We start from the raw sequence: 26,672 nt of genomic DNA on the forward strand, positions 1-26,672 counted from the left end.
CTAAGTGGGAGAAGGTCTCCTGAAGGCTCAGCTATTAAATGCACCAGCCAATGTGGGTGGTGAGTCGCACAGACCACGTGTATGATACTCTGGCTGTGCCAAATCACCTGGCCTCACTAAGGTGACAGCAGAGGTGCTACAATGTGCCCCCTGGTCCCTGATCTGTGAATGGGGAGAGGGGGTGGGGGTTGAATCAGCCAGGGTTGATCTCCTGCTTGCTGTCCAACACTCGGCTGGAAGTGCGCGAGAGCCACGTCTGGCGCAGCAGGCCAGTTTCAGGCTTCGCTGTGACCCCCTCTGTGGTCAAACAGCCTGTCAACACCCCAGGCCTGGGCTTCAACCTGAGGTACGCAACCCAAACATGTCTTTTCAGTACCTTAAGAGCAAGAGGATAACTAAGGAAAGGATAGGGCCTATCAGGGGTGTACAAGGTAACTTAGGCATTGATGCAGAAGATATGGGCAGGGTTCTTAATGAGTACTTTGCCCCCCCCATCTTCACAAAAGAGAGGGGATGGTGTAGACATTCTAGTTAAAGACGAGGAGTAGTGAAATATGAGATACAAGCACAGTGAGAGAGGACGTACTGGAGGGACTGGCATCCTTGAAGGTGGATAAATCACCAGGGCCGGATGGATTGTATTCCAGGCTGCTGAAGGAAGCCAGGGAGGAAACAGCGGGTGCTCTGAGGATCATTTTTCAATCCTCACTGGATACGGTGAGAGGACTTGGAGGATTGGAGGTCTGCGAACGTTGTACCAATATTTTAAAAAGGGTGTGAGAGATAGGCCAGAAAATTATAGGCCGGTCAGTCTGACCTAGGTGGCGGGAAAACTATGAGAATCAATTCGGAGGGACAGGGTAAACTGTCACTTAGAAAGGCAGGGTTTAATCAGGCTCAGTCAGCATGGTTTTATTCGGGGGAGATTGTGTCTGATTAATTTAATTGAATTTTTTGAGGAAGTAACAAGGAGGATTGATGAGGGTAGTGCAGTGGATGTGGTCTACATGGATTTCAGTAAGGCATTTGACAAGGTGCCACATGGCAGGCTGGTCAGGAAAGTGAGGTCTCATGGGATACAGGGGAAGGTGGCGAGTTGGATCCAAAATTGGCTCAGCCACAGGGAACAAAGGGTAAACGGATGTTTCTGCGAATGGAAAACACTTTCTAGCGCCATTCCACAGGGCTCAGTGTTGGGGCCCTCGCTGTTTGTTGTATACATTAATGATTTAGGCTTAAATGTGGGTGGCATGATTGGGAAATTTGCAGGTGACACAAAATCAGCCGTGTAGTTGATAGTGAAAAGGATAGCTGTTGACTAGTTCTTTCAGCTGGCGCAGACACGATGGGCTGAATGGCCTCTTTCTGTGCCATGACCTTTCTATGGTCGCTTGGGGCAAGGTATGGGAGGAGGGAGTGGGGGCTTGGTGCCTATTTAAACGTGTAACCCGGAAAGAGTCAATACCTACAGGAAAGGAGGTGGAGGTTGGCGAGTGGGCCATGGGAGGCACATTCTAGGAATGTGACTGGGCAGCGATAGACATGGATACCAGAGAGCGCGGCTACTCTCCAGCGACCTTATCAATTAAATGATCACTTTAACTAAAATATATAAAGTCATTACTAATCTTTCCGTGAGTTATTACGTCCCCTATTTCAACAAAAGTGGACGAGTTTTGGAGGGGTTGGACGAGTTTACTGACCAATGAAAGGCAGTGTCTCTATTAGAGGAGAGTGGAGCCATTGGCCTATGATTCCCTCCAGTGTGTGTGTGTGCGTCTGAATGTGTGTTAGAGAGAGAGAGAGAGGAGAGAGAGGGAGAGAGAGAGAGAGAGAGAGAGGAGGCTTGATAGAAGTTTTCAAAATCATGACGGGTCGGGACAGAGCAGATAGGGAGGAATTGTTCCCACTTGTAAATGGATCAAGAACCAGAGGACAGAGTTTTAAAGTGTTTTGTAAAAGAAGCAAATGCGAGGTGAGAAAAAACTTATTCACACAGCGAGTAGTTAGGATTTGGAAAGCACTGCCTGGAAGTGTGCTGGAGGGAGGTTCAATCAAGGCATTCAAGAGGGAATTGGACGATTATCTAAATAGAAACAATGTGCAGGGTTACAGCAGGAAAAGGCAGGAGATTGGCACTAAGTTAAAATGCTCAGAGAGCCTGTGTTGACATGATGGGCCAAACTGCCTCCATCTACACCGTAATAACTCTGTGTGTGTGTGTGTCTGAATGTGTGTGTATCTGACTGAATGTGTGTTTCTGACTGAATGTGTGTCTAACTGAATGTGTGTTTCTGACTGAATGTGTGTTTCTGACTGAATGTGTGTTTCTGACTGAAAGTGTGTCTGACTGAATGTGTGTCTGACTGAATGTGTGTGTATCTGACTGAATGTGTGTCTGACTGAATGTGTGTGTATCTGACTGAATGTGTGTCTGACTGAATGTGTGTTTCTGACTGAATGTGTGTCTGACTGAATGTGTGTGTATCTGACTGAATGTGTGTCTGACTGAATGTGTGTTTCTGACTGAATGTGTGTGTATCTGACTGAATGTGTGTCTGACTGAATGTGTGTTTCTGACTGAATGTGTGTCTGACTGAATGTGTGTTTCCTACTGAATGTGTGTGTCTGAATGTGTGCGTGTGTCTGAATGTACGTGTGTCTGTGTGTGCGCGCCTGTGTGTGTATGCGCGTGTGTCTGTGTGAGTGTGTGTCTTTGTGTGTGCATGTGCTTGTGTATGAGCGCGTGTCTGTGTCAATGTGCGTGTGTGTGTCTGTCAATGCCAGTGTGTGTCAGTGTGTGCCTGTAAGTGTATGTGTCTGTCTGTCAGTGTGTCTGTGTCAGTATGTGTGTGTGTGTCGGGGGGTGGGTGCCAGGGTGGGGCTGACAGCCAGGCCTTCAGTGAAGGTCATCCCAATGGGTAGGAGGGTATTCACCCACAGGGACAGGGACAGGGAGAGGGAGAGGGAGAGAGAGAGAGAGAGAGAGAGAGAGAGAGAGGAAACAAAATTGAAGGAAAGCTGGAAAGAGAGGGAGGGGAAGAGGGACAAGAAAGAGAGAGAATGAGAGACAGGTGAGAGATGGGAAGAAAAGATAAGTGAGACAGCGAGAGATAAGAGATACAGAGATGTGACAGAATGAAAGTTGAGAGTGAAGAAGAAAGGGATTGTTGTAAATTAGGAGAAGGAAGAGGGATGGAAAGAGAAATGCAAAAACAGAGCGAGAAAAGGCAGTCAGGGAACTGGGCTTTGTGAAGTTACTGCAAGGACAATTGGGACAACCTCTTTGTTATAATGCAAATATAGGCTGGTGCAACATTGATATTTTGCCAATAAATGCCAATAGCCCAATAATTAAATACTCAATTTCACTGTGACATCCAGGCGCATAGCATCATCCCACTGAAAAAACATCTCCACTGAGTCTGTCTGGATGGTAGGTGCAAACTCAAGGTGCTCCTAGCTTCCAATTCTGGGTGCAGCAGTGGCTGCTTACACAGGCAGGAGGAGGGGGTGCCAACACTCCAGCAGTCTCCAGGAATTGAAAATTAATCTCCAGGCTACTGCTCCAAGCGTTACTCCAGAGAAATGTCACAGTGGCTTTAAAAACGCTAATATTTTCATTGAAAATTTATCATAACATTGGGAGGATGAGATAAAGAGGCTGACAGTCACCGCCATCCAATCAGTTAATGAGGAGTCTGTTCACTGGCCAATTAGTGGCGGGAAGGCGGGGTGCTACGAGGATGGACATACCGGGTGGCCAATGATGAGAGAGTGCGGCGACTGGAGGTCGGGAGGTCATGTGCGATGAAGGCTCCAGGGATACGTCTGACCAGTGTGGGTAACGCTAGGCCGAAGACCCCTTCATTGTCACGAGAACTATCTTACGCGGTCGGGAAAAACACGTGGGTGCCATTATTTTTCTAAACGCAAATGTGGCGTCAGCACTCTTTACGGTTTGAGAGGTCAGTTTGTGCGTGTAGGGTACATGGCACCTGGATGGCGTTGGCTGGTTCAGCCGCTGTGCTGGTGAAGTTTGAGCTGGTAATTGAAGCTGGCTTCTGCCCCATCCCAGTCAAGGCAAGTGGCCAACTTTGTTAGATCGAGAAGGCACTGGAAGTGTCACCTTTTCGACAGTGCATCTCTTACAGGTTCTCTCATGATCAGCTGTAGACAGGAGGGAGAGGACATGAAAATGAAAAGAGACTCAAACTGATTGGCTTTACATCTGCTCTCCCTCTACAGAAAGGCATTTATGAGCCGACTGTGGCTGATTCAACAAGTAACGTTAAATAAAAGCATCAAATACAGTCACAATGGCAATGTTCTTGAGTTTGGCAAGGGCAGGTTGCAAACATTCGGCCCTCGCAGTACAGGAGGCGTTGGTACATCTGTACTCCAACGTCCTGGCCTCTTGCAACTTGCCACTCAACATTCCTATGTCGGCCTGTGACCAGGCACGGAGGAGTTCATACAGAAATCGGGAAAGAAAGCTAGTCCAGTTTGCATCCGGTTGATGGGACACTTGCCGTTTTGAAGATTGGCTCGGCAATATGTTTTTTCTCGGCTCCTCCGCACCCCCCCCTCCCCACCTCCTCAGCCCACCTTTCCTCTCCTGAAAGACTTGACGGTAGTTCGAAGCACACTGAGGATGTGGCTAAGTGCATTGCCCATGATGCAGAATGTTTCAATGTGCAAAATTAAAGTAATAACTTATTTCTCAAGTCCGGCTCCTGAGGTGAGTTGGCTGTAGCTTGAAATGGCTGAAAATTGCATCTTGGTTGTAAACGTAGCTCGGATGAGGTTTGGTGGGAGGCGGGATGGTCGGGCTGGGGGGGAGAGCAGTTGCTTGGCTGCAGAACATTCCCTCAATGCTTCAGAAAACGAGGGAGCGCCTGATATCAACAATCTGAAGGAGAAAGGAAGAAAAACAAATTAGACAGGGCTTAACTGGGTAGTTACCACAGTAACTAGGCTTGCCAGCTGCAGTAGGTACCTCTGCCCTGGCAAGGTGAGGACAAAATGGCGCAATGCCAGTCAATAATGAGACCTTTAACGTGCACGATTGACTAAATGATGCCTTTAAATGCCACCCCCTTGTTGCTAAGATAATGATATCAGAAAAGCTGGCTCCTAGTACCAGCACCAGGTAGGCCTCAGGCTCCCGCCGGGGGTTAACTTGGTGCAGTTGCCCTTTTTCAGATTGACATGTTTAAAGGATGGCGCTACTCAAGGCAATCCCACTTCAAATGCATCCAACGGCAAGGTTCGATAAGTCAGATCCTGGAGTTGGTACCAAGTCCAAATCGAGACAGCGCACAGTCTTTGGGGAGGGCTAAATGATTTGAGGATCCCACCCGCTGCCAATCTCTAGGAACCCAGGCTTCACTCAAAAGGGGGGCTTGATGATTTCAGGAAGGCTATTTGAATGTCCTTTTTGTGGAATTTTAACATTTCGGGGCATGCTTACTTTGAGATTAAGGCTTTCTCACAAAACGCAGCAGAGGGTAACTCAAGTGACAACAGGAGAAAACGGATAGGGGCTTCCCAGCCCTCCAAGGGTTGGCTTCGTGTCAGTAGGAAGAGAAGATTAACCTTCAGGGCACTGCTGCAAGGAACACCCAGGAGGCTGTGGGTGTCGTTGGCAAGGCCAGCTTTTGTTGCCCATCCCTAACTACCCTGGCATGGCAGTGCTGAGGACTGAGGGCAGCAGATTTCCTCTCCCAAAGGGCATCAGTGAACCAGATGGGTTTTTACGACAATCGATGATAGTTTCACGGTCACTATTACTGAGACTAGCTTTTAATTCCAGATTTATTCGATTCCTGCTGCCGTGGCGGGATCTGAACCCATATTTCCAGAGAATGAGCCAGGCTCTCTGGATTACTAGTCCAGTGACACTGCCACTACACCACCATGCAGCATTGAACAAAGTTGCGCTTATTTCAATTTCTTTCAACACTTCAATTTGTTAGTTACAAAAATATCGGGGATAGGAGACAAAATGGGAGTCAAGAATCGTCCAGTCCGGTAAGGAGGACTCTGTTCACTTTGCCTTTGGCTATGGGATGGTCCGATGGTGGGAGCGTAGGGGGCAGGACAGTGAGAGGTCGCATGACAAAACCTCCAGGAATGCAGCCAGGCCGAGTTGGGGATGCCGACAGTAGGTGACAGGCAGGCAGGCCTCAGTGTGAGTCTTAGCTCAGCGGTAACATATGAGGAACGTTTGAGGACTCTGGGTCTATACTCGGTGGAGTTTAGAAGGATGAAGGGGGAATCTGATTGAAACTCACAGAATACTGAAAGGCCTGGATAGAATGGACGTGGGGAAGATGTTTCCATTAGTAGGAGAGACTAGGACCCGAGGGCACAGCCTCAGAGTAAAGGGAAGACCTTTTAGAACAGAGATGAGGAGAAACTTCTTTAGCCAGAGAGTGGTGAATCTATGGAATTCATTGCCACAGAAGGCTGTGGAGGCCAGGTCATTGAGTGTATTTAAGACCGAGATAGATAGATAGGTTCTTGATTGGTAAGGGGATCAAAGGTTATGGGGAGAAGGCGGGAGAATGGGGTTGAGAAACTTATCAGCCATGATTGAATGGCGGAGCAGACTCGATGGGCCGAATGGCCTAATTTCTGCGCCTATGTCTTATGGTCTCAGTCTCGCCTGCCGTTGGAGCAGGAGTGGGCGGTGGGAGCTGATGTTCACTGCACATTTCAGCACTGCCATAATGCTTAACAAAGGCTTTGCTGCAGGTTGCTGAATGACCATCTCTGCATTCATCCAGCAACAACTCGCAATCCAGACAACGCACTGAACACAGTAAACACCCCAAGGCGCTACGCACAGGAGTATGATCAGACAAAAACTGACACCGAGTCACATGGGTACAGATGAGCGACGAAGTAGGTTCTGAGGAGGGTCTTAAAGGAGGGAGAGAGTGCAGAGAGGTTTAGGGGGAGAATTGCAGAGCTTAGGGCCCCAGGCAGCTGAAGGCCCGGCCGCCAGTGGTGGAGCGATGGGAATCGGGGATTGTGGAGAGGCCAGAATTGGAGGAGTGCAGGGAACTTGAGGAGTTGTAGGGCTGAAGGAGATTGGAGAGATAGGGAGGGGACAAGGCCATGAAGAGAACTGAATTGGGCAATGAGAAATTGTTTCCTTGCACCAGAGGAGATACAGCCGCAAGTGGAAGGACCAAACAGAGGAGATTTCCTCTCATGCTGTGGCAGGCTGGCTGCAATAAGTAACATATCACTGAGTTGTGAAAGTCTGCTCGTTGGATTGATTTAATTTTGGGGGCTCCCTAGACTCCCTCAGCCTTCAGTTCTCTGGCAAGACAAAGTATCATGACCAGCATTTCTTAATTATAATCTGGTACAGTCTGTGCTTCCCAGTCAGCTTCCCCTGTCCAACTGGTCATTTGCCAGTGCATTGACAATTCTGCAATACAGCTAACAAACACTGTCACTCACCCCGCACACTACCCCCACCGTCACCCACCCAACCCGCACCCTCCCCCCACCCCCAACACCGTCCCTGCACCCACCCCCATCCCAAACACCGACACCAAGCGCGCGCACGTCCACACACACAGGCATATACTGACCCACACACACAGATACACACACACACACTGACACACACACACACAAACACACAGATACACACACACGCTGACACACACACGCACTGATGCACACACAGGCATCAATGTTTATTGAAGTGAAAAGATTTTCACTGTAATCTTGTCAGATGAGCACCCATCAGGTATCCCTCCCCTACGCGTTTGAACTGTGCAAGCTTGCTGTAGTTTGGAACAGTCTGAATTCGTGGACGGCACAATATAAATGGAAGTCTTTATTTGTTCCATGAATGGGAGGCCTCACTCATGCACAGCACAGAAACAGGCCATTCGGCCCATCTGCCCTGTGCTGGTGTTTCTGCTCCACATGAGCCTCCTCCCACCCCCCTCTTCATCTCCCCCTATCAGCATATCCTTCTATACCTTTCTCCCTCAAGTGTTTATCCAGCTTCCCCCTTAAGTACATCTATATATTTGCCTCACAACTCTATGTGATCTCTCTGGGTAAAGAAGTTTCACCTGAATTTCCCATTGGATTTATTGGTGACTGTCTTATGCTGATGGTCTGAAGTACTGGTCTCTCTCACAATGGAAACATCTTCTCTCTGTCAACTCCTTTATTATTTAAAGGAGCTCGATCAGGTCACCCCTATGGACTGCCAGACTCCTGGCGGAACAAGGATTTGCTGCTGAGATTCTCACAAGGAGCGCTGTTCAAACAAAGGACTTCCAGTTCGATAGCACCTCGACCTCAGGACGCTCCAGAAGTGCTTTACAGCCAATTAAGAACTTTTTAGGAAGTTGTAACGTGGCAAACACAGCATCCAATTTGCGCACAGCAAGATCCCACTAACAGCAAACCGACAACGACCAGGTATTCTATTTTAGCCGTGTTGGCAGGGCGCCAATGTAGAGGGTAAACGTGGGCCCCAGGAAACTGCAACTCTACTCTGAATAGCGGCTACGGTGTTTTCTTCAGCTCCACCCGAGAGAGCAGATGGGGCCCTCGGTTTAACGCCCTGTGTGAAAGATGGTACCTCTGGGCAGTGCAGCGAGGCGTGTTCTCACTGCGGCCATCGGGAGTAGCGGCTTGGATTTTGCCCTCGAGTCTTTGGAGTGGGACTTGAGCTTTTCTAACTCACAGGAGAGAGTGCACGTCACTGAACGTTAAAAATAGGTTCTGGGCTGCGAGGGATATAAGTTTATATATAAAACTGTTAAGTATAACCCCTAGCTAAATCTGTATGAGGTTCATGGAAAGTGGGGGCTGCAGTTAAATAGACAGACGCACATTCGCCACATGATTGTAACACGATCTGACATAAGGCCCTGAATTATGGGATGTTTGGAGCGTGAGTCATAATTTCTGTTTCGAGTTAATGGACATACTTAGGATTCTTAACTGGGTCTTTCAACCAACTCGGGCCCACCGAAGGCTTTGCCCACCTTTGCCCAATTTAACTGCTCGATTGTATGGCCCACTCCCTGAGGCACTGGACTTAAAGATTAATCACCAGGTCACTACAGCAAGCGAAGCCAGGAGAAAGAATTGGGGCCTTTGAACACAAAACATGCATTGTTTTGCTTTTCCATGAGCAATTTCGATTATTAATTGTAAAAATATTGGAATTAGGGTCGTCAAGAATCATCCGATAGAGTAACAAAGACTCTGTTCTTTCTCCAATTGGCCGTGGGAAGATGGGCACTGCGAGGATGGACATGTCTGGTGGCCAATGGCAGAATTGTGGAGAGGGGCGATGGGAGGCAAGTGGACATTTCATGAAACCTCCAGGATGAAGTCCAAACAGACTAGGCACCTCTACCTGCATCCCAGCCCTCAAGTCTGCTGCCTTCATCCGCTCTTCGCTCCACCGTTCCTAGACCACAGGGTTCCCCTCCGAGACCCTCCTCAGGATCCACCCCTCCCTGAGCTCTTGGTCACCCCTCCAAATGCCACTTCTTGGCTCACAGTCAACTTCTGCCTGATTCACAAAGAATCTCCCAGCACAGAAACAGGCCATTCGGCCCATCTGCTCCGTGCTGGTGTTTCTGTTCCACACAAGCCTCCCCCCACCCCCCCTCTTCATCTCTCCCTATCAGCCTATCCTTCTATTCCTTTCTCCCTCATGTGTTTATCCAGCTTCCCCCTTAAATGTATCGATACTATTCACCTCGACCACCCCCTGTGGGAGCGAGTCACACATTCTCCCCACTCTCTGGGTAAAGGAGTTTCTCCTGAATTCCCCCATTGGATTTATTAGTGTTTGTCCATGGAAAATAAAATGAGAAAGGTTGGGATCGGAACAAGAGGAGGCCATTCAGCCCCTCAAACCCAATCAGTCCCTCAAGCCTGCTTCACAGTTCAGATAGATTACAGCTGATCTTTATCATAACACCTTTACTTTGTCTTTGCTCCAGAACTCCCCTACCCAACAAAAATCTATCGGTCTTAGTCTTCAAATTTTCAATTCATCCCCAGCATTCACAGCCTTTTGAGTGGGCAAGAGAGTTCCAGTTTTTCACCAACAGGAAGGTATTCCAGTGAAGAATACCTGGCCTGGATAGCCTAACGCTCATTTTAAGATAGTACCTTCCTGTTGTGGGCTCCACCACCAGAGGAAATGGTTTCGCTCTCCATCTACGTGACTAATTCCCTTTTATCATTTTAAACACCTGGAGCACATCACCCCTTCATCAATAGCAAAGATGGACTTGCATTTCTGTAGCGCCTTGCATTGCATTTTACATCCAATGAAGTACTTTGAAAGTGTATTCACTGTTGACTTGCAGGAGGACTGAGAGCCAACATGTGCACAGCAAGCTCCCACAACACCCAACGGGATGACCTTATCATCTGCTTTCCAGTGACGGTTGGTGGAGGGATAAGTATTGGCTCCAGGACACCGGAGAGAACACCCTCGTGCTTCTTCCAATGGCGCCCGTAGGATCTTTTATGCCCACCCCGGGAAGGGAGACAGGGCCTTGATTTAACAGCTCATCCGAAAGATGGTACTTCCAACAGTGCAACACTCCCTCAGAGTGTCCAACTAGAAGGTGCTCTCGTATCTGGGAGTGGGACTCGGCGTGAGAGAAGCGTAGTCTGTCCGACAAATAGAGTGAAGTTAAAACAGGGACAAGGGAAGGATAGGGTAGGGTTAATGTAAAATGTCGGGCTACAACATGGCACAGCCAGGACTGGGTAGCATGAAAGGATTAGACTGTTTGCTAATACTCTGAGACATTCCTGCTGGAACATTCGACGAGATGAAACTGGCTCTCCAGTCAGTCTCTCAGCCACCCTCACGATGGGCCCCAGTCATTTCTGATTCTGTGAATTGCAGGGCAGACGACTGACGGGAGTTATTTTTTTCCCCTCTCTCAATGCAATGCGAATGTTTCTCAAAACTGCAGTTAAAAAGTAGTGGGTAGCTGTGGCGGGAGCAGGTGGGGTAGGTGACTGGGGTGAAGAGGAAAGTGGGGAGGTGTAGAGAACAGAGAACGGAAAGTAACGCGCCGAGTGGTTTGCTGATCAACCAGTCCTCACCCCTCCTTTCCCCTGCCCCGGTACCCAGCGCCCTTCCCCCTCCAACTTGGTCACTCATGACCCACGATACAACCCAACGATGCACACCCAAGCTTTGGGTCACCTGACCGATAATCTCATTATGTGGCCCAGTGTCAACGTTATTCTGATTACCGGTACTGGGAAGGGCCCTGGGATGTTCAAAGGTGCTAAATGAATGCAGTTGTTTACAGCCTCACGGTTGCAATGTCAGAAAGCACGTGGAGATTGGGTGAGGTGGACGGGGTGGAGGGCGGGGGGGCGGGGGGGGGGGATCGGCAGCCAGACTGGAGAGGCAGCGAAGCACCCTCAAGTTGCACAGCCTCGCTGTCTGAACTCTCAGACAAAGGAGGGTCAGCTGACTGAGGCAGGGGCTGTGGGTGAATGTCAGTGCCTTCAGTAAAGGTGGGGGAGGATGGGGGATTCATGCAGGGAGGGAGTGAAACAGGAAAAGAAAATTAGCGAGGAGAGGGGGCGGGTAACTCTCCTCCCGAATGACGGCAGCGGCTCCGCTGGAACACAGACCCTCACTGGCAGCGGGTGGCTGATCCAATACAGGTTGAAAATTGACATAAAGTCAGATTTTGACACTAAATCGGGCCCCTCTCGTATGGCGTTATTTTTAATGTTCAAGACTTTAAATAGTTTTCAAAAATTTTCTGAATCAAGCAGTGCGTTGGGCCAGAATCACTGCGAGAGACATTTCAGCCATGCAGTTAACTCAGAGCAAAAGGAGACCCAGCTCCTGTAACCTTTATCATTGATGGAAATGACAGCTGTTAATGTGCGATTTGGCTAAAAGCCCACAGCTGCTGCTTCTCAGCTCACAGCAGTTCAAGCACCAAAAGGGCTTTGAGCTGTTAGTTTCCATACAATGTTCAACAGGGTCTAACCTTCTTCCACTGTCCCCATCAAACACTCCCAGGACAGGTCCAGCCCGGAGTTAGATACAGAGTAAAGCTCCCTCTACACTGTCCCCATCAAACACTCCCAGGACAGGTACAGCACGGGGTTAGATACAGAGTAAAGCTCCCTCTACATTGTCCCCATCAAACACTCCCAGGACAGGTACAGCACGGAGTTAGATACAGAGTAAAGCTCCCTCTACACTGTCCCCATCAAACACTCCCAGGACAGGTACAGCACGGAGTTAGATACAGAGTAAAGCTCCCTCTACATTGTCCCCATCAAACACTCCCAGGACAGGTACAGCACGGGGTTAGATACAGAGTAAAGCTCCCTCTACACTGTCCCCATCAAACACTCCCAGGACAGGTACAGCACGGAGTTAGATACAGAGTAAAGCTCCCTCTACATTGTCCCCATCAAACACTCCCAGGACAGGTACAGCACGGGGTTAGATACAGAGTAAAGCTCCCTCTGCACTGTCCCCATCAAACACTCCCAGGACAGGTACAGCACAGGGTTAGATACAGCGTAAAGCTCCCTCTACACTGTCCCCATCAAACACTCCCAGGACAGGTACAGCACGGGGTTAGAAATGGTATAAGAGCCATGGTTTGCATGGCTAGCTTGAGGGTGGTGGGGTGTTGCGGTGGGGTGTTGCGGTGGGGTGTGCATTGTTGGGGTGTGCATTGTTGGGGTGTGCATTGTTGGGGTGTGAATTGTTGGGGTGTGAATTGTTGGGGTGTGCATTGTTGGGGTGTGAATTGTTGGGGTGTGAATTGTTGGGGTGTGCATTGTTGGGGTGTGAATTGTTGGGGTGTGAATTGTTGGGGTGCGGGGCAAGCCTTCCTGGCTAATAATAATCCCGCTACCAATATTAGTAAGAAAATATGATCTGATTCCTGGTTGTGTGAGCTAGCTGCGATTCCTACATTACTACAGTGAGCACACCTCAGAAGTGCATCATTGGCTTTTCGGCATCTTGGGACATCCTGAGGTTGTAAAAGGCTCAAGAGAAGTTCAAGATTTTTTAAAGTCTCACTCGTCTTCTACTTGGCATTGAGTGTTTATAATGGGAAGTGTTTCTATCCCTCGTACTGACACCCCTCACCATTAGGAGCACCGAATAGAAAAATATAACTGGCTACTGATAGAAAACAAAATTACATACTCACAAACCACATCCCAAATATACATGTTCACATGCATGACATATACAGACAAACCTACATGCTTATCGCATACACATAAGTACCTACACAAACCCCTACACTCCCAGCAGGTAAGGAGTCCATACACGCTGGGAGGATGTTTCACCTCAAGGAGAATCTGGAACTGGGGGGCACAATTTCAAGATAAGGGGCCTCCTATTTAAGACATACAGGAGGGGGGATTTCTTCTCTCTGAGGGTTGTTTGAAATTCTCTTCACCAGCGAGCAGTGGAGGCTCATTGAACATATTCAAGGCTGAGTTAGACAGATTTTTGATTGACAATGGAGACCATTGGGATTGTGTACAATGGGAGAGACTGGGAAGGGGTTTGGGTCCATTGGGATGGTGTACAATGGGAGTGAATGGGGAAGGGTTTTGGGTCCATTAGGATTGTGTACAGTGGGAGTGAATGGGAGGGGGTTTGGGTCCATTGGGATTGTGTACAATGGGAGTGAACGGGAAGGGTTTTGGGTCCATTAGGATTGTGTACAATGGGAGTGAATGGGAAGGGGTTTGGGTCCATTGGGATTGTGTACAATGGGAGTGAATGGGAAGGGGTTTGGGTCCATTGGGATTGTGTACAATGGGAGTGAATGGGAAGGGGTTTGGGTCCATTGGGATTGTGTACAATGGGAGTGAATGGGAAGGGGTTTGGGTGCATTGGGATTGTGTACAATGGGAGTGAATGGGAAGGGGTTTGGGTCCATTGGGATTGTGTACAATGGGAGTGAATGGGAAGGGGTTTGGGTCCATTAGGTGACTAAATGTAGTGTCAACAGGAAGGTATGTGGACAGGGAGTGTGTGCCCCAGGCAAGGTGTTTTATATAACGTGCCTAAGTGGTTAAGCTCAGTTTCCTTCTTTGCTGTAAATGTACTGTACACTGAGGTAATTCAGTTAAGAATCCCCATGGGCACAGAACAATTATTGAAATATGATTTCTAATTGGATTCACCTTGGAAATAGTCTGATCAAATCTGTGCACATTGACTGACCTCAGAATACACCCCACCACCCCCCACCTTTCAACCTTACTTCCCCGGCACTAAATGCCCAGCAAGTCGTGGTTATTTTATGAATCCCTTCTTGATGCTGGTGGTGTGATCGAGCCATTCCCAAGATTTGATGGCTTGTTTACATGTGACAGGCAGCTCCAAAGAACCTTTCTGTCGTTAATGAAAACACAAGCTGGGTTAGACTCACAAGTTCGATGTCTTTCAACATGCCAGACTCAGCTGCAATGCAACTTAACTCTTTCCTCCCAACCCAATGGTGAAGGCAACAGGGTTGTGCCCTCCCTGCATCCTCAATGCGTTGGCATCAAGACACTTACATTGTCCCCGACTGTATATTCATTCTTTCCACGGGCTCTCAAAACTCCTCTTATCTGTCTCAGTATTACTTCCTCCAACAATCGGCTAATTTTTAATACCCAAGGTTGACGTGGTTGAGGAAGGGGCAGGATTGGCAGCTCAACGTTCCGGGATATAGAATCTTCAGGCGAGACAGGGGAGGGGGTAAAAGAGGAGGAGGCGTTGCATTATTAGTTAAGGAGTCAGTTACTGCAGTAGGGAAAGATGATATCGTGGAGGGGACATCGAATGAAGCTTTGTGGGTAGAGCTTAGGAATAAAAAAGGGGCAGCCACATTGTTAGGTGTTTATTATAGACCCCCAGATGGTCAGCGGGAAATTGAGGAGCAAATATGTGCACAATTTGTGGAGGTGTGTAAAAACAATAACAGTAGGGTAATTATATTAGGTGATTTCAACTTTCCCAACATTAATTGGGATAGACATAGCGTTAAGGGCTTGGATGGAGTCGATTTCTTGAAATGTGCACAGGAGAACTTTTTAGGTCAACATGTAGAGGGTCCAACAAGGGACGGCGCAGTGCTGGACCTAATTCTCGGGAATGAAGCCGGACAGGTGGCTGAGGTGGTGGTGGGCGAGCATTTTAGTGATAGCGACCACAACATGGTACAATTTAAGTTTGTTATGGACAAAGAAATAGACAAGTTGCAAAAAAATGTTTTGGATTGGGGGAGAGCGGATTTTAGTGAAATAAGGCAGGATCTGGCTAGGGTAGAGTGGGAACAGCTACTTGTGGGGAAATCTACAGAGGAGCAGTGGGGGGGGCGTTCAAAAAGGAAATGGGGAGGGTACAGGCCCAACATGTTCCCTCTAGGGTGATAGGAGGGAGTAACAAGCCCAGAGAACCATGTATGACCAGAGAAATTCAGGATACGATGAGAAGGAAAAGAGAGACTTTTAGTAGGTACAAGGGAAGCAAATCAGCGGAGGCATTAGTGGAGTACAGAAAGTGCAGGGTGGAGCTTAATAAAGCAATTAGGAGAGCAAAGAGAGGATATGAGAAAGCTCTGGCTGGTAAAAATAGGGAAAATCCCAAGACATTCTATAAGTATATCAATGGGAAGAGGATAACCAGGGATAGAGTAGGGACCATTAGGGACCAATTTATGGGTGGAGCCAGAGGACATCGGTAGAGTGTTGAACGAATACTTCACATCCGTCTTCACCCAAGAGAATGAGGATGAAGGTATGGGACTCGGGGAGAGAGACTGCGAGGTTCTTGAGCAAATTGATATAAGGAGTGACAAGGTATTGGAGGTGTTGGCAGGCTTAAAAGTGGACAAACCTCCAGGTCTCGATGATTTGTGTCCCAGACTGCTGAGGGAGGCAAGGGAGGAGATCGCAGGGGCTCTGAGCCAAATTTTTAATTCCCCTCTGGCCACAGGGGAGGTGCTCGAGGACTGGTTCTGCTATTTAAGAAGGGTTGTAGAGATAAGCCAGGGAACTACAGGTCAGTGAGTCTCATGTCAGTGGCAGGGAAACTATTGGAGAAAATTCTGAAGGAGAGAATCTAATTCCACTTGGAGAGGCAAGGTTTGATCAGGGATAGTCAGCATGGCTTTGTCAGAGGGAGGTCATGCCTAACAAATTTGATTGAATTTTTTGAGGAGGTGACCAGGTGTGTAGATGAGGGTAGTGCAGTTGATGTAGTTTATATGGATTTCAGCAAAGCCTTTGACAAGGTCCCACATGGGAGACTTATAAAGAAGGCAAATGCACATGGGATATAGGGTAATTTGATAAGGTGGGTTCAAAATTGGCTTAGCTGTAGGAGACAGAGGGTGATGACAGAAGGACGCTTTAGTGACTGGAAGCCAGTGTCCAGTGGCGTACCACAAGGATCTGTGCTGGGTCCCCTATTATCCGTCATTTATATAAACGACATAGATGACTATGTGGAGGGTAGGATTAGTAAGTTTGCAGATGACACCAAGATTGGCCGGGTGGTTAACAGTGAGGTTGAGTGTCTTGGACTACAGGAAGATATATACGGGATGGTCAAATGAGCAAATAAATGGCAGATGGAATTTAACCCTGAAAAGTGTGAGGTGACACACTTTGGAAGGAGTAATTTGACAAGGAAATATTCAATGAGTGGCATGACACCAGGAAGTTCTGAGGAATAAAGGGACCTTGGCGTGTGTGTCCATATATCTCTGAAGGCAAAGGGGCAGGTTAGTGGAATGGTGAAAAAGGCATATGGGACACTTGCCTTTATCAATCGAGGCATAGATTACAAAAGTAGGGTGATCATGTTGGAGTTGTATAGAACCTTGGTGAGGCCACAGCTGGAGTACTGTGTGCAGTTCTGGTCGCCACATTATAGGAAGGATGTGATTGTACTGGAGGGGGTACAGAGGAGATTCACCAGGATGTTGCCTGGGATGAAACATTTAAGTTATGAAGAGAGATTGGATAGACTTGGGTTGTTTTCGTTGGAGCAGAGAAGACTGAGGGGCGACCTGATCGAGGTGGACAAGATTATGAGGGGCGTGGATAGGGAGCAGCTGTTCCCCTTAGTTGAAGGGTTGGTCACGAGGGGACACAAGTTCAAGGTGAGGGGCAGGAGGTTTAGGGGGGATGTGAGGAAAAACTTTTTTACCCAGAGGGTGGTGACGGTCTGGAATGCGCTGCCTGGGAGGGTGATGGAGGTGGGTTGCCTCACATCCTTTAAAAAGTACCTGGATGAGCACTTGGCACGTTATAATATTCAAGGCTATGGGCCAAGTGCTGGTTAACGGGATTAGGTAGGTAGGTCAGGTGTTTCTCACATGTCGGTACAGACTCGTTGGGCCAAAGGGCCTCTTCTGCACTCTGTGATGTCACCAAACCAACACTCTTTGGTCCATCTTATCCCCTCTCATTTCTAACTCAATGGTGCCCTGCACTATGGCCTTTGCCCTTTCGCTTACCCTTGAAGCTGTCCTACACTATGAATTTTGCCCTTTTGTCTAGCCTTGAAGCTGTCCTGCACAATGACCCTTGCCCTTTTGTCTAGCCTTGATGGTGTCCTACACTATGACCCTTGCCCTTTTGTCTAGCCTCGATGGAGTCCTGCACCATGGCCCTCAGCCCTTCATCTGGGTTCCCAAGTAATGAAGTGTTTGAACATAGGTCACTTTTGGCTTCCTCTTGCTCACTGTAGCCTTTATCTTTCTAGGCGGTTGCACAAGACACGTTAGCCAAAATTCAGCTGGTTCACCTGCCCCAGCTCTGGCCTCCAGCGTTCTTAGAGTAGGCACGAAAAGGTTCATTCAGTGTGGTTCGCCTACTAATTATCTTTCCTCAACATTTTGTTTCTGCTTGTCACACATGCCCCAACTGAGTTTGGGAACCAGTGCAAACTAAACCCCCCTACTCATCTACTCCTATTGTATTAAATCGCATTAGACTAAACCACTACAATTCTACACAATCCCAATGGACCCAAACCCCTTCCCATTCACTCCCATTGTACACAATCCCAATGGATCAAACCCCTTCCCATTCACTCCCATTGTACACAATCCCAATGGATCAAACCCCTTCCCATTCACTCCCATTGTACACAATCCCAATGGATTCAAACCCCTTCCCATTCACTCCCACTGTACACAATCCCAATGGACGCAAACCCCTTCCGTTCACTCCCATTGTACACAATCCCAATGGACCCAAACCCCTTCCCATTCCCTCCCATTGTACACAATCCCAATGGACTCAAACCCCTTCCCATTCACTCCCACTGTACACAATCCCAATGGACGCAAACCCCTTCCGTTCACTCCCATTGTACACAATCCCAATGGACCCAAACCCCTTCCCATTCACTCCCACTGTACACAATCCCAATGGACCCAAACCCCCTTCCCATTCACTCCCATTGTGCACAATCCAAATGGACCCAAACCCCCTTCCCATTCACTCCCATTGTGCACAATCCCAATGGACCCAAACCCCTTCCATTCACTCCCACTGTACACAATCCTAATGGGATTCATTCACTCTCAGTGTACACAATTCTACTGGGCCAAAACCCTTCCAAATCACTCCCACTGAATAATAATTCTGATCTAAGTGCGCACTGCAGTCCCAAATCTCTGACTGCAAATACTGTGCTCACTCCACTGTGATAATCTACAAAACTAGCTGAATGCAATGGTTTACAGTATTTCTGCAGGTTCTGTTTGAGTTCAGTTATGGAATGAGGCATTCGATGGATCGGAAGGTGCAGATCCAGCTATTTTTATCTGCAGCTCACAGGAAATCTGCTTTATGTATAATCCCAAGCAAGTGTGACACTTCCTGGCACTGAAGTTGTGCACTTATTCACGATGGAGATTGTGCCAAAACATGGCAGATTCTGGGGGTGGGGAGGCGGGTGGGATCTGAAAGAAGCTCAGGTTGGGGTGAGTTCCCATTTTAATGTTATTGGCTTTCAGGGATGGACGGGTCTCACTAAGAAAGAACTTGCATTTTACACAGTGCCTTTCAGAACTTTCCAAAGCGTTTCACAGCCAACTTTTGATGTGTGGTCGCTATTGTAATGTAGGAAACTCAGCAGGCAAACTGTGCGGAGAAACCCCAACCTGATAATGACCAGACCATCTGTTTTCAGTGATGTTGGATGAGGGATCACTATTGACCCCAGACACTGAGGAGGACTCTCACGCTCTTCTGCGAATAGTGCTTTGGGATATTGGGTGGTTTAGTCCTAAGAGAGGGCAGAAGGGGGTCTCGATTTAACATCTCCCCCAAAAGATGGTACCTCTGACAGTGCAGCACTCCCTCAGTACCACACTGAAAGGAAGCTAAATGTTCTGGGCTGCAATTTATTGGGTCACGTGAGGTCCCAGTGAAACTTTAATTTTGGAATTTGAATCTTTGCTTTCAAATCCCTCCATGGCCTTGCTCCCCCGCTCCACCCCCTTACCCCAATCCTACAACACTCCGAGATCTCTGCATTCCTCCAATTCTGATCTCTGGTGCACCCCCCAGAACTGATTCCCATCACTCCGCCATTGGCGGCCGTGCCTTCAGTTGCCTGGGTCCAAAAGCTCTGGAATTCCCTCCCTAAACCACTCCGCCCCTGTCTCCTCCATTTAGACGCTCCTTAAAACCGACCTCTTTGACCGAGCGTTTGGTCTGGTCACCTGTCCCTCATTATCAACTGTCCCTCATATCACCTTCCGTGGCTTGGGTCAAATTCTGCCTGATTGATGCTTCACTGTGTTAAAGGTGCTATACAAACGTAAGTTATCCTTGTTGCAAGGGGATAGTGCAACAGACCATCCGATACCGTACTCTCGTTCAGCTGACCAGAGTTGTTCTGAGGCAACTCGAACAAGGGACTGTTGTGTTGAACAGCAACTCCTTCCCCCTGACATGTTCCCAATGTTTTCTGTGCTGCCATGCCAACAGAATGAAAAACAGGTTCCTGAGTTCCCTCTTCTCACTGATATGTATTTTCATTTTCCCTTTCCTTGGCTTCAAGGTAAGGTTTCCGAGTTCAAGTCAGGTCCCTAAAATCAACATTCATCTGGCTTGTCTCGTCTCAGAATCCAATGTCGCAGGAGAAACTCCATAAACATCAGGGGCCTGTTTGTACCACACACACGCGCACGCCCCCATAGACACACCCCCAACCCCACACACAGACACACGCCTGACGCAGCTGATGATCTGATGCGGGTACCTGACTGATATGGCTCTGGAGAGATGTACATTTTAAACACAAACCATCACCTCCCAAGAGAGCAATTGAACTCCTCGCCCGACTCCTGCAGCAGCTAACTCTCCAGCTGAGCGGTCAGGTGGGGAGATCGGGCAAAGGCAGCGCCTGCCACACCTAGGGCTTTTTCTCCAAAGCAAAATGAGACTTTGTTAGGTGGGGATCGCTGGCTAATGGTTCTCGCCCAGTCCTTGCTGCCCCGGTCAGCATTTGGAATCAATGACATTGCGTGGATCTGGAACCAGGCCAGACGGGATAGGATTGGCAGCTCCCACGAGCTGAAGGGAATTAGTGAAGCAATTCAGAGTTTGCTGGCAATGTGTGGGGCTTTGATGCGAGTCCAGCATTACTCAGGGCACCAGTCGGCACTTCATTGAATACAGTGCCTCAAATTGCCAAAGGGCGATATGAACTCATGGTGCCCGAGTCGCTGACCAAGTACCATAGCCGCCAGTTGATGCTGAGGCAGCGTCACTCTCGAGCTGGGTCAGTCCTGAGAAGCCATTTCTGCCAAGGTCACTAGTTACAAACTGGATTCTCAAGCAGTTTAGCCACAACCATTGTCACGCTTAAACACGCTCCCCACACACACCCGAGCCCATCTACGCACACACACAGACACCCGAGCCCATCTACACACACACACACAGACACCCGAGCCCATCTTCACACACACACACACCCGAGCCCATCTACACACACACACACACACACCCGAGCCCATCTACACACAGACACACACACACCCGAGCCCATCTACACACACACACACACACACACACACACAGACACCTGAGCCCATCTTCACAGACACACACCCGAGCCCATCTACACACACACACACACACACACCCGAGCCCATCTACCTACACACACACACACACACACACACACACACAGACACCCGAGCTCATCTTCACAGACACACACCCGAGCCCATCTACACACACACACGGACACACACCCGAGCCCATCTACACACACACACCCGAGCCCATCTACAAACACACACACACAGACACCCGAGCCCATCTACACACACACACACACACACACACACCCGAGCCCATCTACACACAGACACACACACCCGAGCCCATCTACACACAGACACACACACCCGAGCCCATCTACACAAACACACACACCCGAGCCCATCTACACAAACACACACACCCGAGCCCATCTTCACAAACACACACACCCGAGCCCATCTTCACAAACACACACACACCCAAGCCCATCTACACAAACACACACACACCCGAGCCCATCTACACAAACACACACACACCCGAGCCCATCTACACAAACACACACACACCCGAGCCCATCTACACACACACAGACACCCGAGCCCATCTACACAAACACACACACCCGAGCCCATCTACACAAACACACACACCCGAGCCCATCTACACAAACACACACACCCGAGCCCATCTACAGACACACACACACCCGAGCCCATCTTCACAAACACAGACACCCGAGCCCATCTACACAAACACACACACCCGAGCCCATCTTCACACACACACACACACCCGAGCCCATCTACACACACACAGACACCCGAGCCCATCTACACACACACAGACACCCGAGCCCATCTACACACACACAGACACCCGAGCCCATCTACACACACACACATACACACACCCGAGCCCATCTACACACACACACACCCGAGCCCATCTTCACACACACACACACACCCGAGCCCATCCACACACACACACAGACCCGAGCCCATCCACACACACACACACACCCGAGCCCATCCACACACACACACACACCCGAGCCCATCTTCACACACACACACACATACCCGAGCCCATCTACACACACACACAGACACCCGAGCCCATCTACACACACACACAGACACCCGAGCCCATCTTCACAAACACACACTCGAGCCCATCTTCACAAACACACACATACCCGAGCCCATCTACACAAACACACACACACCCGAGCCCATCTACACAAACACACACACCCAAGCTCATCTACACAAACACACACACAGACACCCGAGCCCATCTTCACACACACACACACAGACACCCGAGCCCATCTTCACACACACACACACCCGAGCCCATCTACACACACACACACACCCGAGCCCATCTACACACACACACACACACACACACAGACACCCGAGCCCATCTTCACACACACACACACCCAAGCCCATCTACATACACACCCGAGCCCATCTACACACACACCCGAGCCCATCAACACACACACCCGAGCCCATCAACACACACACCCGAGCCCATCAACACACACACCCGAGCCCATCAACACACACACCCGAGCCCATCAACACACACACCCGAGCCCATCAACACACACACCCGAGCCCATCAACACACACAACCAAGCCCATCAACACACACACCCGAGCCCATCTACACACATACCCGAGCCCAACTATATACACACACACACCCGAGCCCATCTACACACACACCCGAGCCCATCTACACACACACCCGAGCCCAACTATATACACACACACACCGCCAAGCCCATCTACACATACACACACACACCCGAGCCGATCTACACACACACACTCATGAGCCCATTTACACACACACACGCCAGAGCCCATCTACACACACACACATATACACCAGAGCCCATCTACACACGTACACACAAGAGCCCATCTACACACACACACACACACACACACACACAAGAGCCCATCTACACACACACACACAGACACCAGAGCCCATCTACACACACACACCAGAGCCCATCTACACACACACACACCAGAGCCCATCTACACACACACACACCAGAGCCCATCTACACACACACACACCAGAGCCCATCTACACACACACACACCAGAGCCCATCTACACACACACACACACAGACACCAGAGCCCATCTACACACACACACAGACACCAGAGCCCATCTACACACACAGACACACCTGAGCCCATCTACACACACAGACACACCTGAGCCCATCTACACACACAGACACACCTGAGCCCATCTACACACACAGACACACCTGAGCCCATCTACACACACAAGCACACACACACCTGAGCCCATCTACACACACAAACACAGACACACCTGAGCCCATCTTCACACACAGATACACCTGAGCCCATCTACACACACAAACACAAGAGCCCATCTACACACACACACACACCCACACACACACACCAGAGCCCATCTACACACACACACACCAGAGCCCATCTACACACACACACACCAGAGCCCATCTACACACACACACACACACAGACACCAGAGCCCATCTACACACACACACACACAGACACCAGAGCCCATCTACACACACAGACACACCTGAGCCCATCTACACACACAGACACACCTGAGCCCATCTACACACACAGACACACCTGAGCCCATCTACACACACAGACACACCTGAGCCCATCTACACACACAGACACACCTGAGCCCATCTACACACACAGACACACCTGAGCCCATCTACACACACAGACACACCTGAGCCCATCTACACACACAGACACACCTGAGCCCATCTACATACACAGACACACCTGAGCCCATCTACACACACAAGCACACACACACCTGAGCCCATCTACACACACAAGCACACACACACCTGAGCCCATCTACACACACAAGCACACACACACCTGAGCCCATCTACACACACAAGCACACACACAACTGAGCCCATCTACACACACAAGCACACACACACCTGAGCCCATCTACACACACAAACACAGACACACCTGAGCCCATCTACACACACAGACACACCTGAGCCCATCTACACACACAGACACACCTGAGCCCATCTACACACACAGACACACCTGAGCCCATCTACAAACACAAGCACACACACACCTGAGCCCATCTACACACACAAACACAGACACACCTGAGCCCATCTTCACACACAGATACACCTGAGCCCATCTACACACACAAACACACACACCTGAGCCCATCTACACACACAAACACACACACACACACAGATACACCTGAGCCCATCTACACACACAGACACACCTGAGCCCATCTACACATACAGACACACCTGAGCCCATCTACACACACAGACACACCTGAGCCCATCTACTCACACAGACACACCTGATCCCATCTACACACACACACACCCGAGCCCATCAACACACAAACACACACACCTGAGCTCATCTACACACACACACACACACACACACACAAACCTGAGCCCATCTACACACACACACCTGAGCCCGTCAACACACACAGGCGCACCTGAGTCCGTCTACACACACAGGCGCACCCGAGCCCGTCTACACGCACCCGAGCCCATCTACACGCACGCGACTCCATCTACACGCACGCGACTCCATCTACAGACACACACACACTCGAGCCCATCTACAGACACACACACACTCGAGCCCATCTACAGACACACACACAACTGAGTCCATCTACACACACACACAGCTGAGTCCCTCTACACACAGCTGAGTCCCTCTACACACAGCTGAGTCCCTCTACACACAGCTGAGTCCCTCTACACACAGCTGAGTCCCTCTACACACAACTGAGTCCCTCTACACACAACTGAGTCCCTCTACACACAACTGAGTCCCTCTACACACAACTGAGTCCCTCTACACACAACTGAGTCCCTCTACACACAACTGAGTCCCTCTATACACAACTGGGTCCCTCTACACACACACTACTGAGTCCCTCTGAACACACACTACTGAGTCCCTCTAAACACACACACACACAACTGAGTCCCTCTACACACACGCACATAACTGAGTCCCTCTACACACACACAACTGAGTCCCTCTACACACACACACCTGAGCCCATACACACATGCCTGAGCCCATGTACACACACACACCTGAGCCCATCTACACACACAAACACAGACACACCTGAGCCCATCTTCACACACAGATACACCTGAGCCCATCTACACACACAAACACACACACCTGAGCCCATCTACACACACACAACTGAGCCCATCTACACACACACAACTGAGTCCCTCTACACACACACAACTGAGTCCCTCTACACACACACAACTGAGTCCCTCTACACACACACAACTGAGTCCCTCTACACACACACAACTGAGTCCCTCTACACACACACTACTGAGTCCCTCTAAACACACACACACACAACTGAGTCCCTCTACACACACACACACCTGAGCCCATACACACACACATGAGCCCATGTACACACACACACCTGAGCCCATCTACACACACAAACACACACACACCTGAGCCCATCTACACACACACCTGAGCCCATTTACACACACACACACACGAGCCCATCTACAGACACAAACACACACACACCTGAGCCCATCTACACACACACCTGAGCTCATCGACACACACACACACCTGAGCCCATCTACACACACACACACACCTGAGCCCATCTACACACACACACACACACCTGAGCCCATCTACACACACACACACACCTGAGCCCATCTACACACACACACACCTGAGCCCATCTACACACACGCACACCTGAGCCCATCTACACACACACACACCTGAGCCCATCTACACACACACACACCTGAGCCCATCTACACACACACACACACATAGCTGAGCCCATCTACACACACACACACATACCTGAGCCCATCTACACACACGCACACATACCTGAGCCCATCTACACACACACACACCTGAGCCCATCTACACACACACACACCTGAGCCCATCTACACACACACACATACCTGAGCCCATCTACACACACACACACACACATACCTGAGCCCATCTACACAAACACACATACCTGAGCCCATCGACACACACACACATACCTGAGCCCATCGACACACACACACACCTGAGCCCATCGACACACACACACACCTGAGCCCATCGACACACACACACACCTGAGCATATCGACACACACCTGAGCCCGTCGACACACACACAACTGAGCCCATCGACACACACACACACAGAACTGAGCCCATCGCCACACACACACTTACCTGAGCCCATCGACACACACACACACACACACACACACACACACACACACACGCGCACACACACCTGAGCCCATCGACACGCACAACCACACCTGAGCTCATCTACATGCACACACACACATACCTGAGCCCATCTATACACACACACACACAAATAAGTCCATCTAGACACACACAACTGAGCCCATCTACACACACACACACACACACCTGAGCCCATC

At 49.5% G+C, this 26,672-nt stretch overlaps 1 protein-coding gene across 1 annotated transcript in view; it reads right to left on the bottom strand.

Moving 5' to 3' along the window:
• Window positions 1–4,221: 4,221 nt before the first annotated feature.
• The window catches only part of LOC144673213 (insulin receptor substrate 1-B-like), a gene marked incomplete at its 5' end in the record, with an annotated part of 92,936 nt that continues 70,485 nt past the window's right edge, over window positions 4,222–26,672 (bottom strand). The window contains one exon of the mRNA XM_078535159.1: window positions 4,222–4,912. Coding sequence (XP_078391285.1) covers window positions 4,905–4,912 — 8 coding nt within the window. The remainder of the gene's footprint in view (window positions 4,913–26,672) is intronic.

The sequence above is a fragment of the Cetorhinus maximus genome, unplaced genomic scaffold (assembly GCF_964194155.1).
Source record: "Cetorhinus maximus unplaced genomic scaffold, sCetMax3.hap1.1 HAP1_SCAFFOLD_315, whole genome shotgun sequence".
Classification (NCBI taxonomy): Eukaryota; Metazoa; Chordata; class Chondrichthyes; order Lamniformes; family Cetorhinidae; genus Cetorhinus; species Cetorhinus maximus.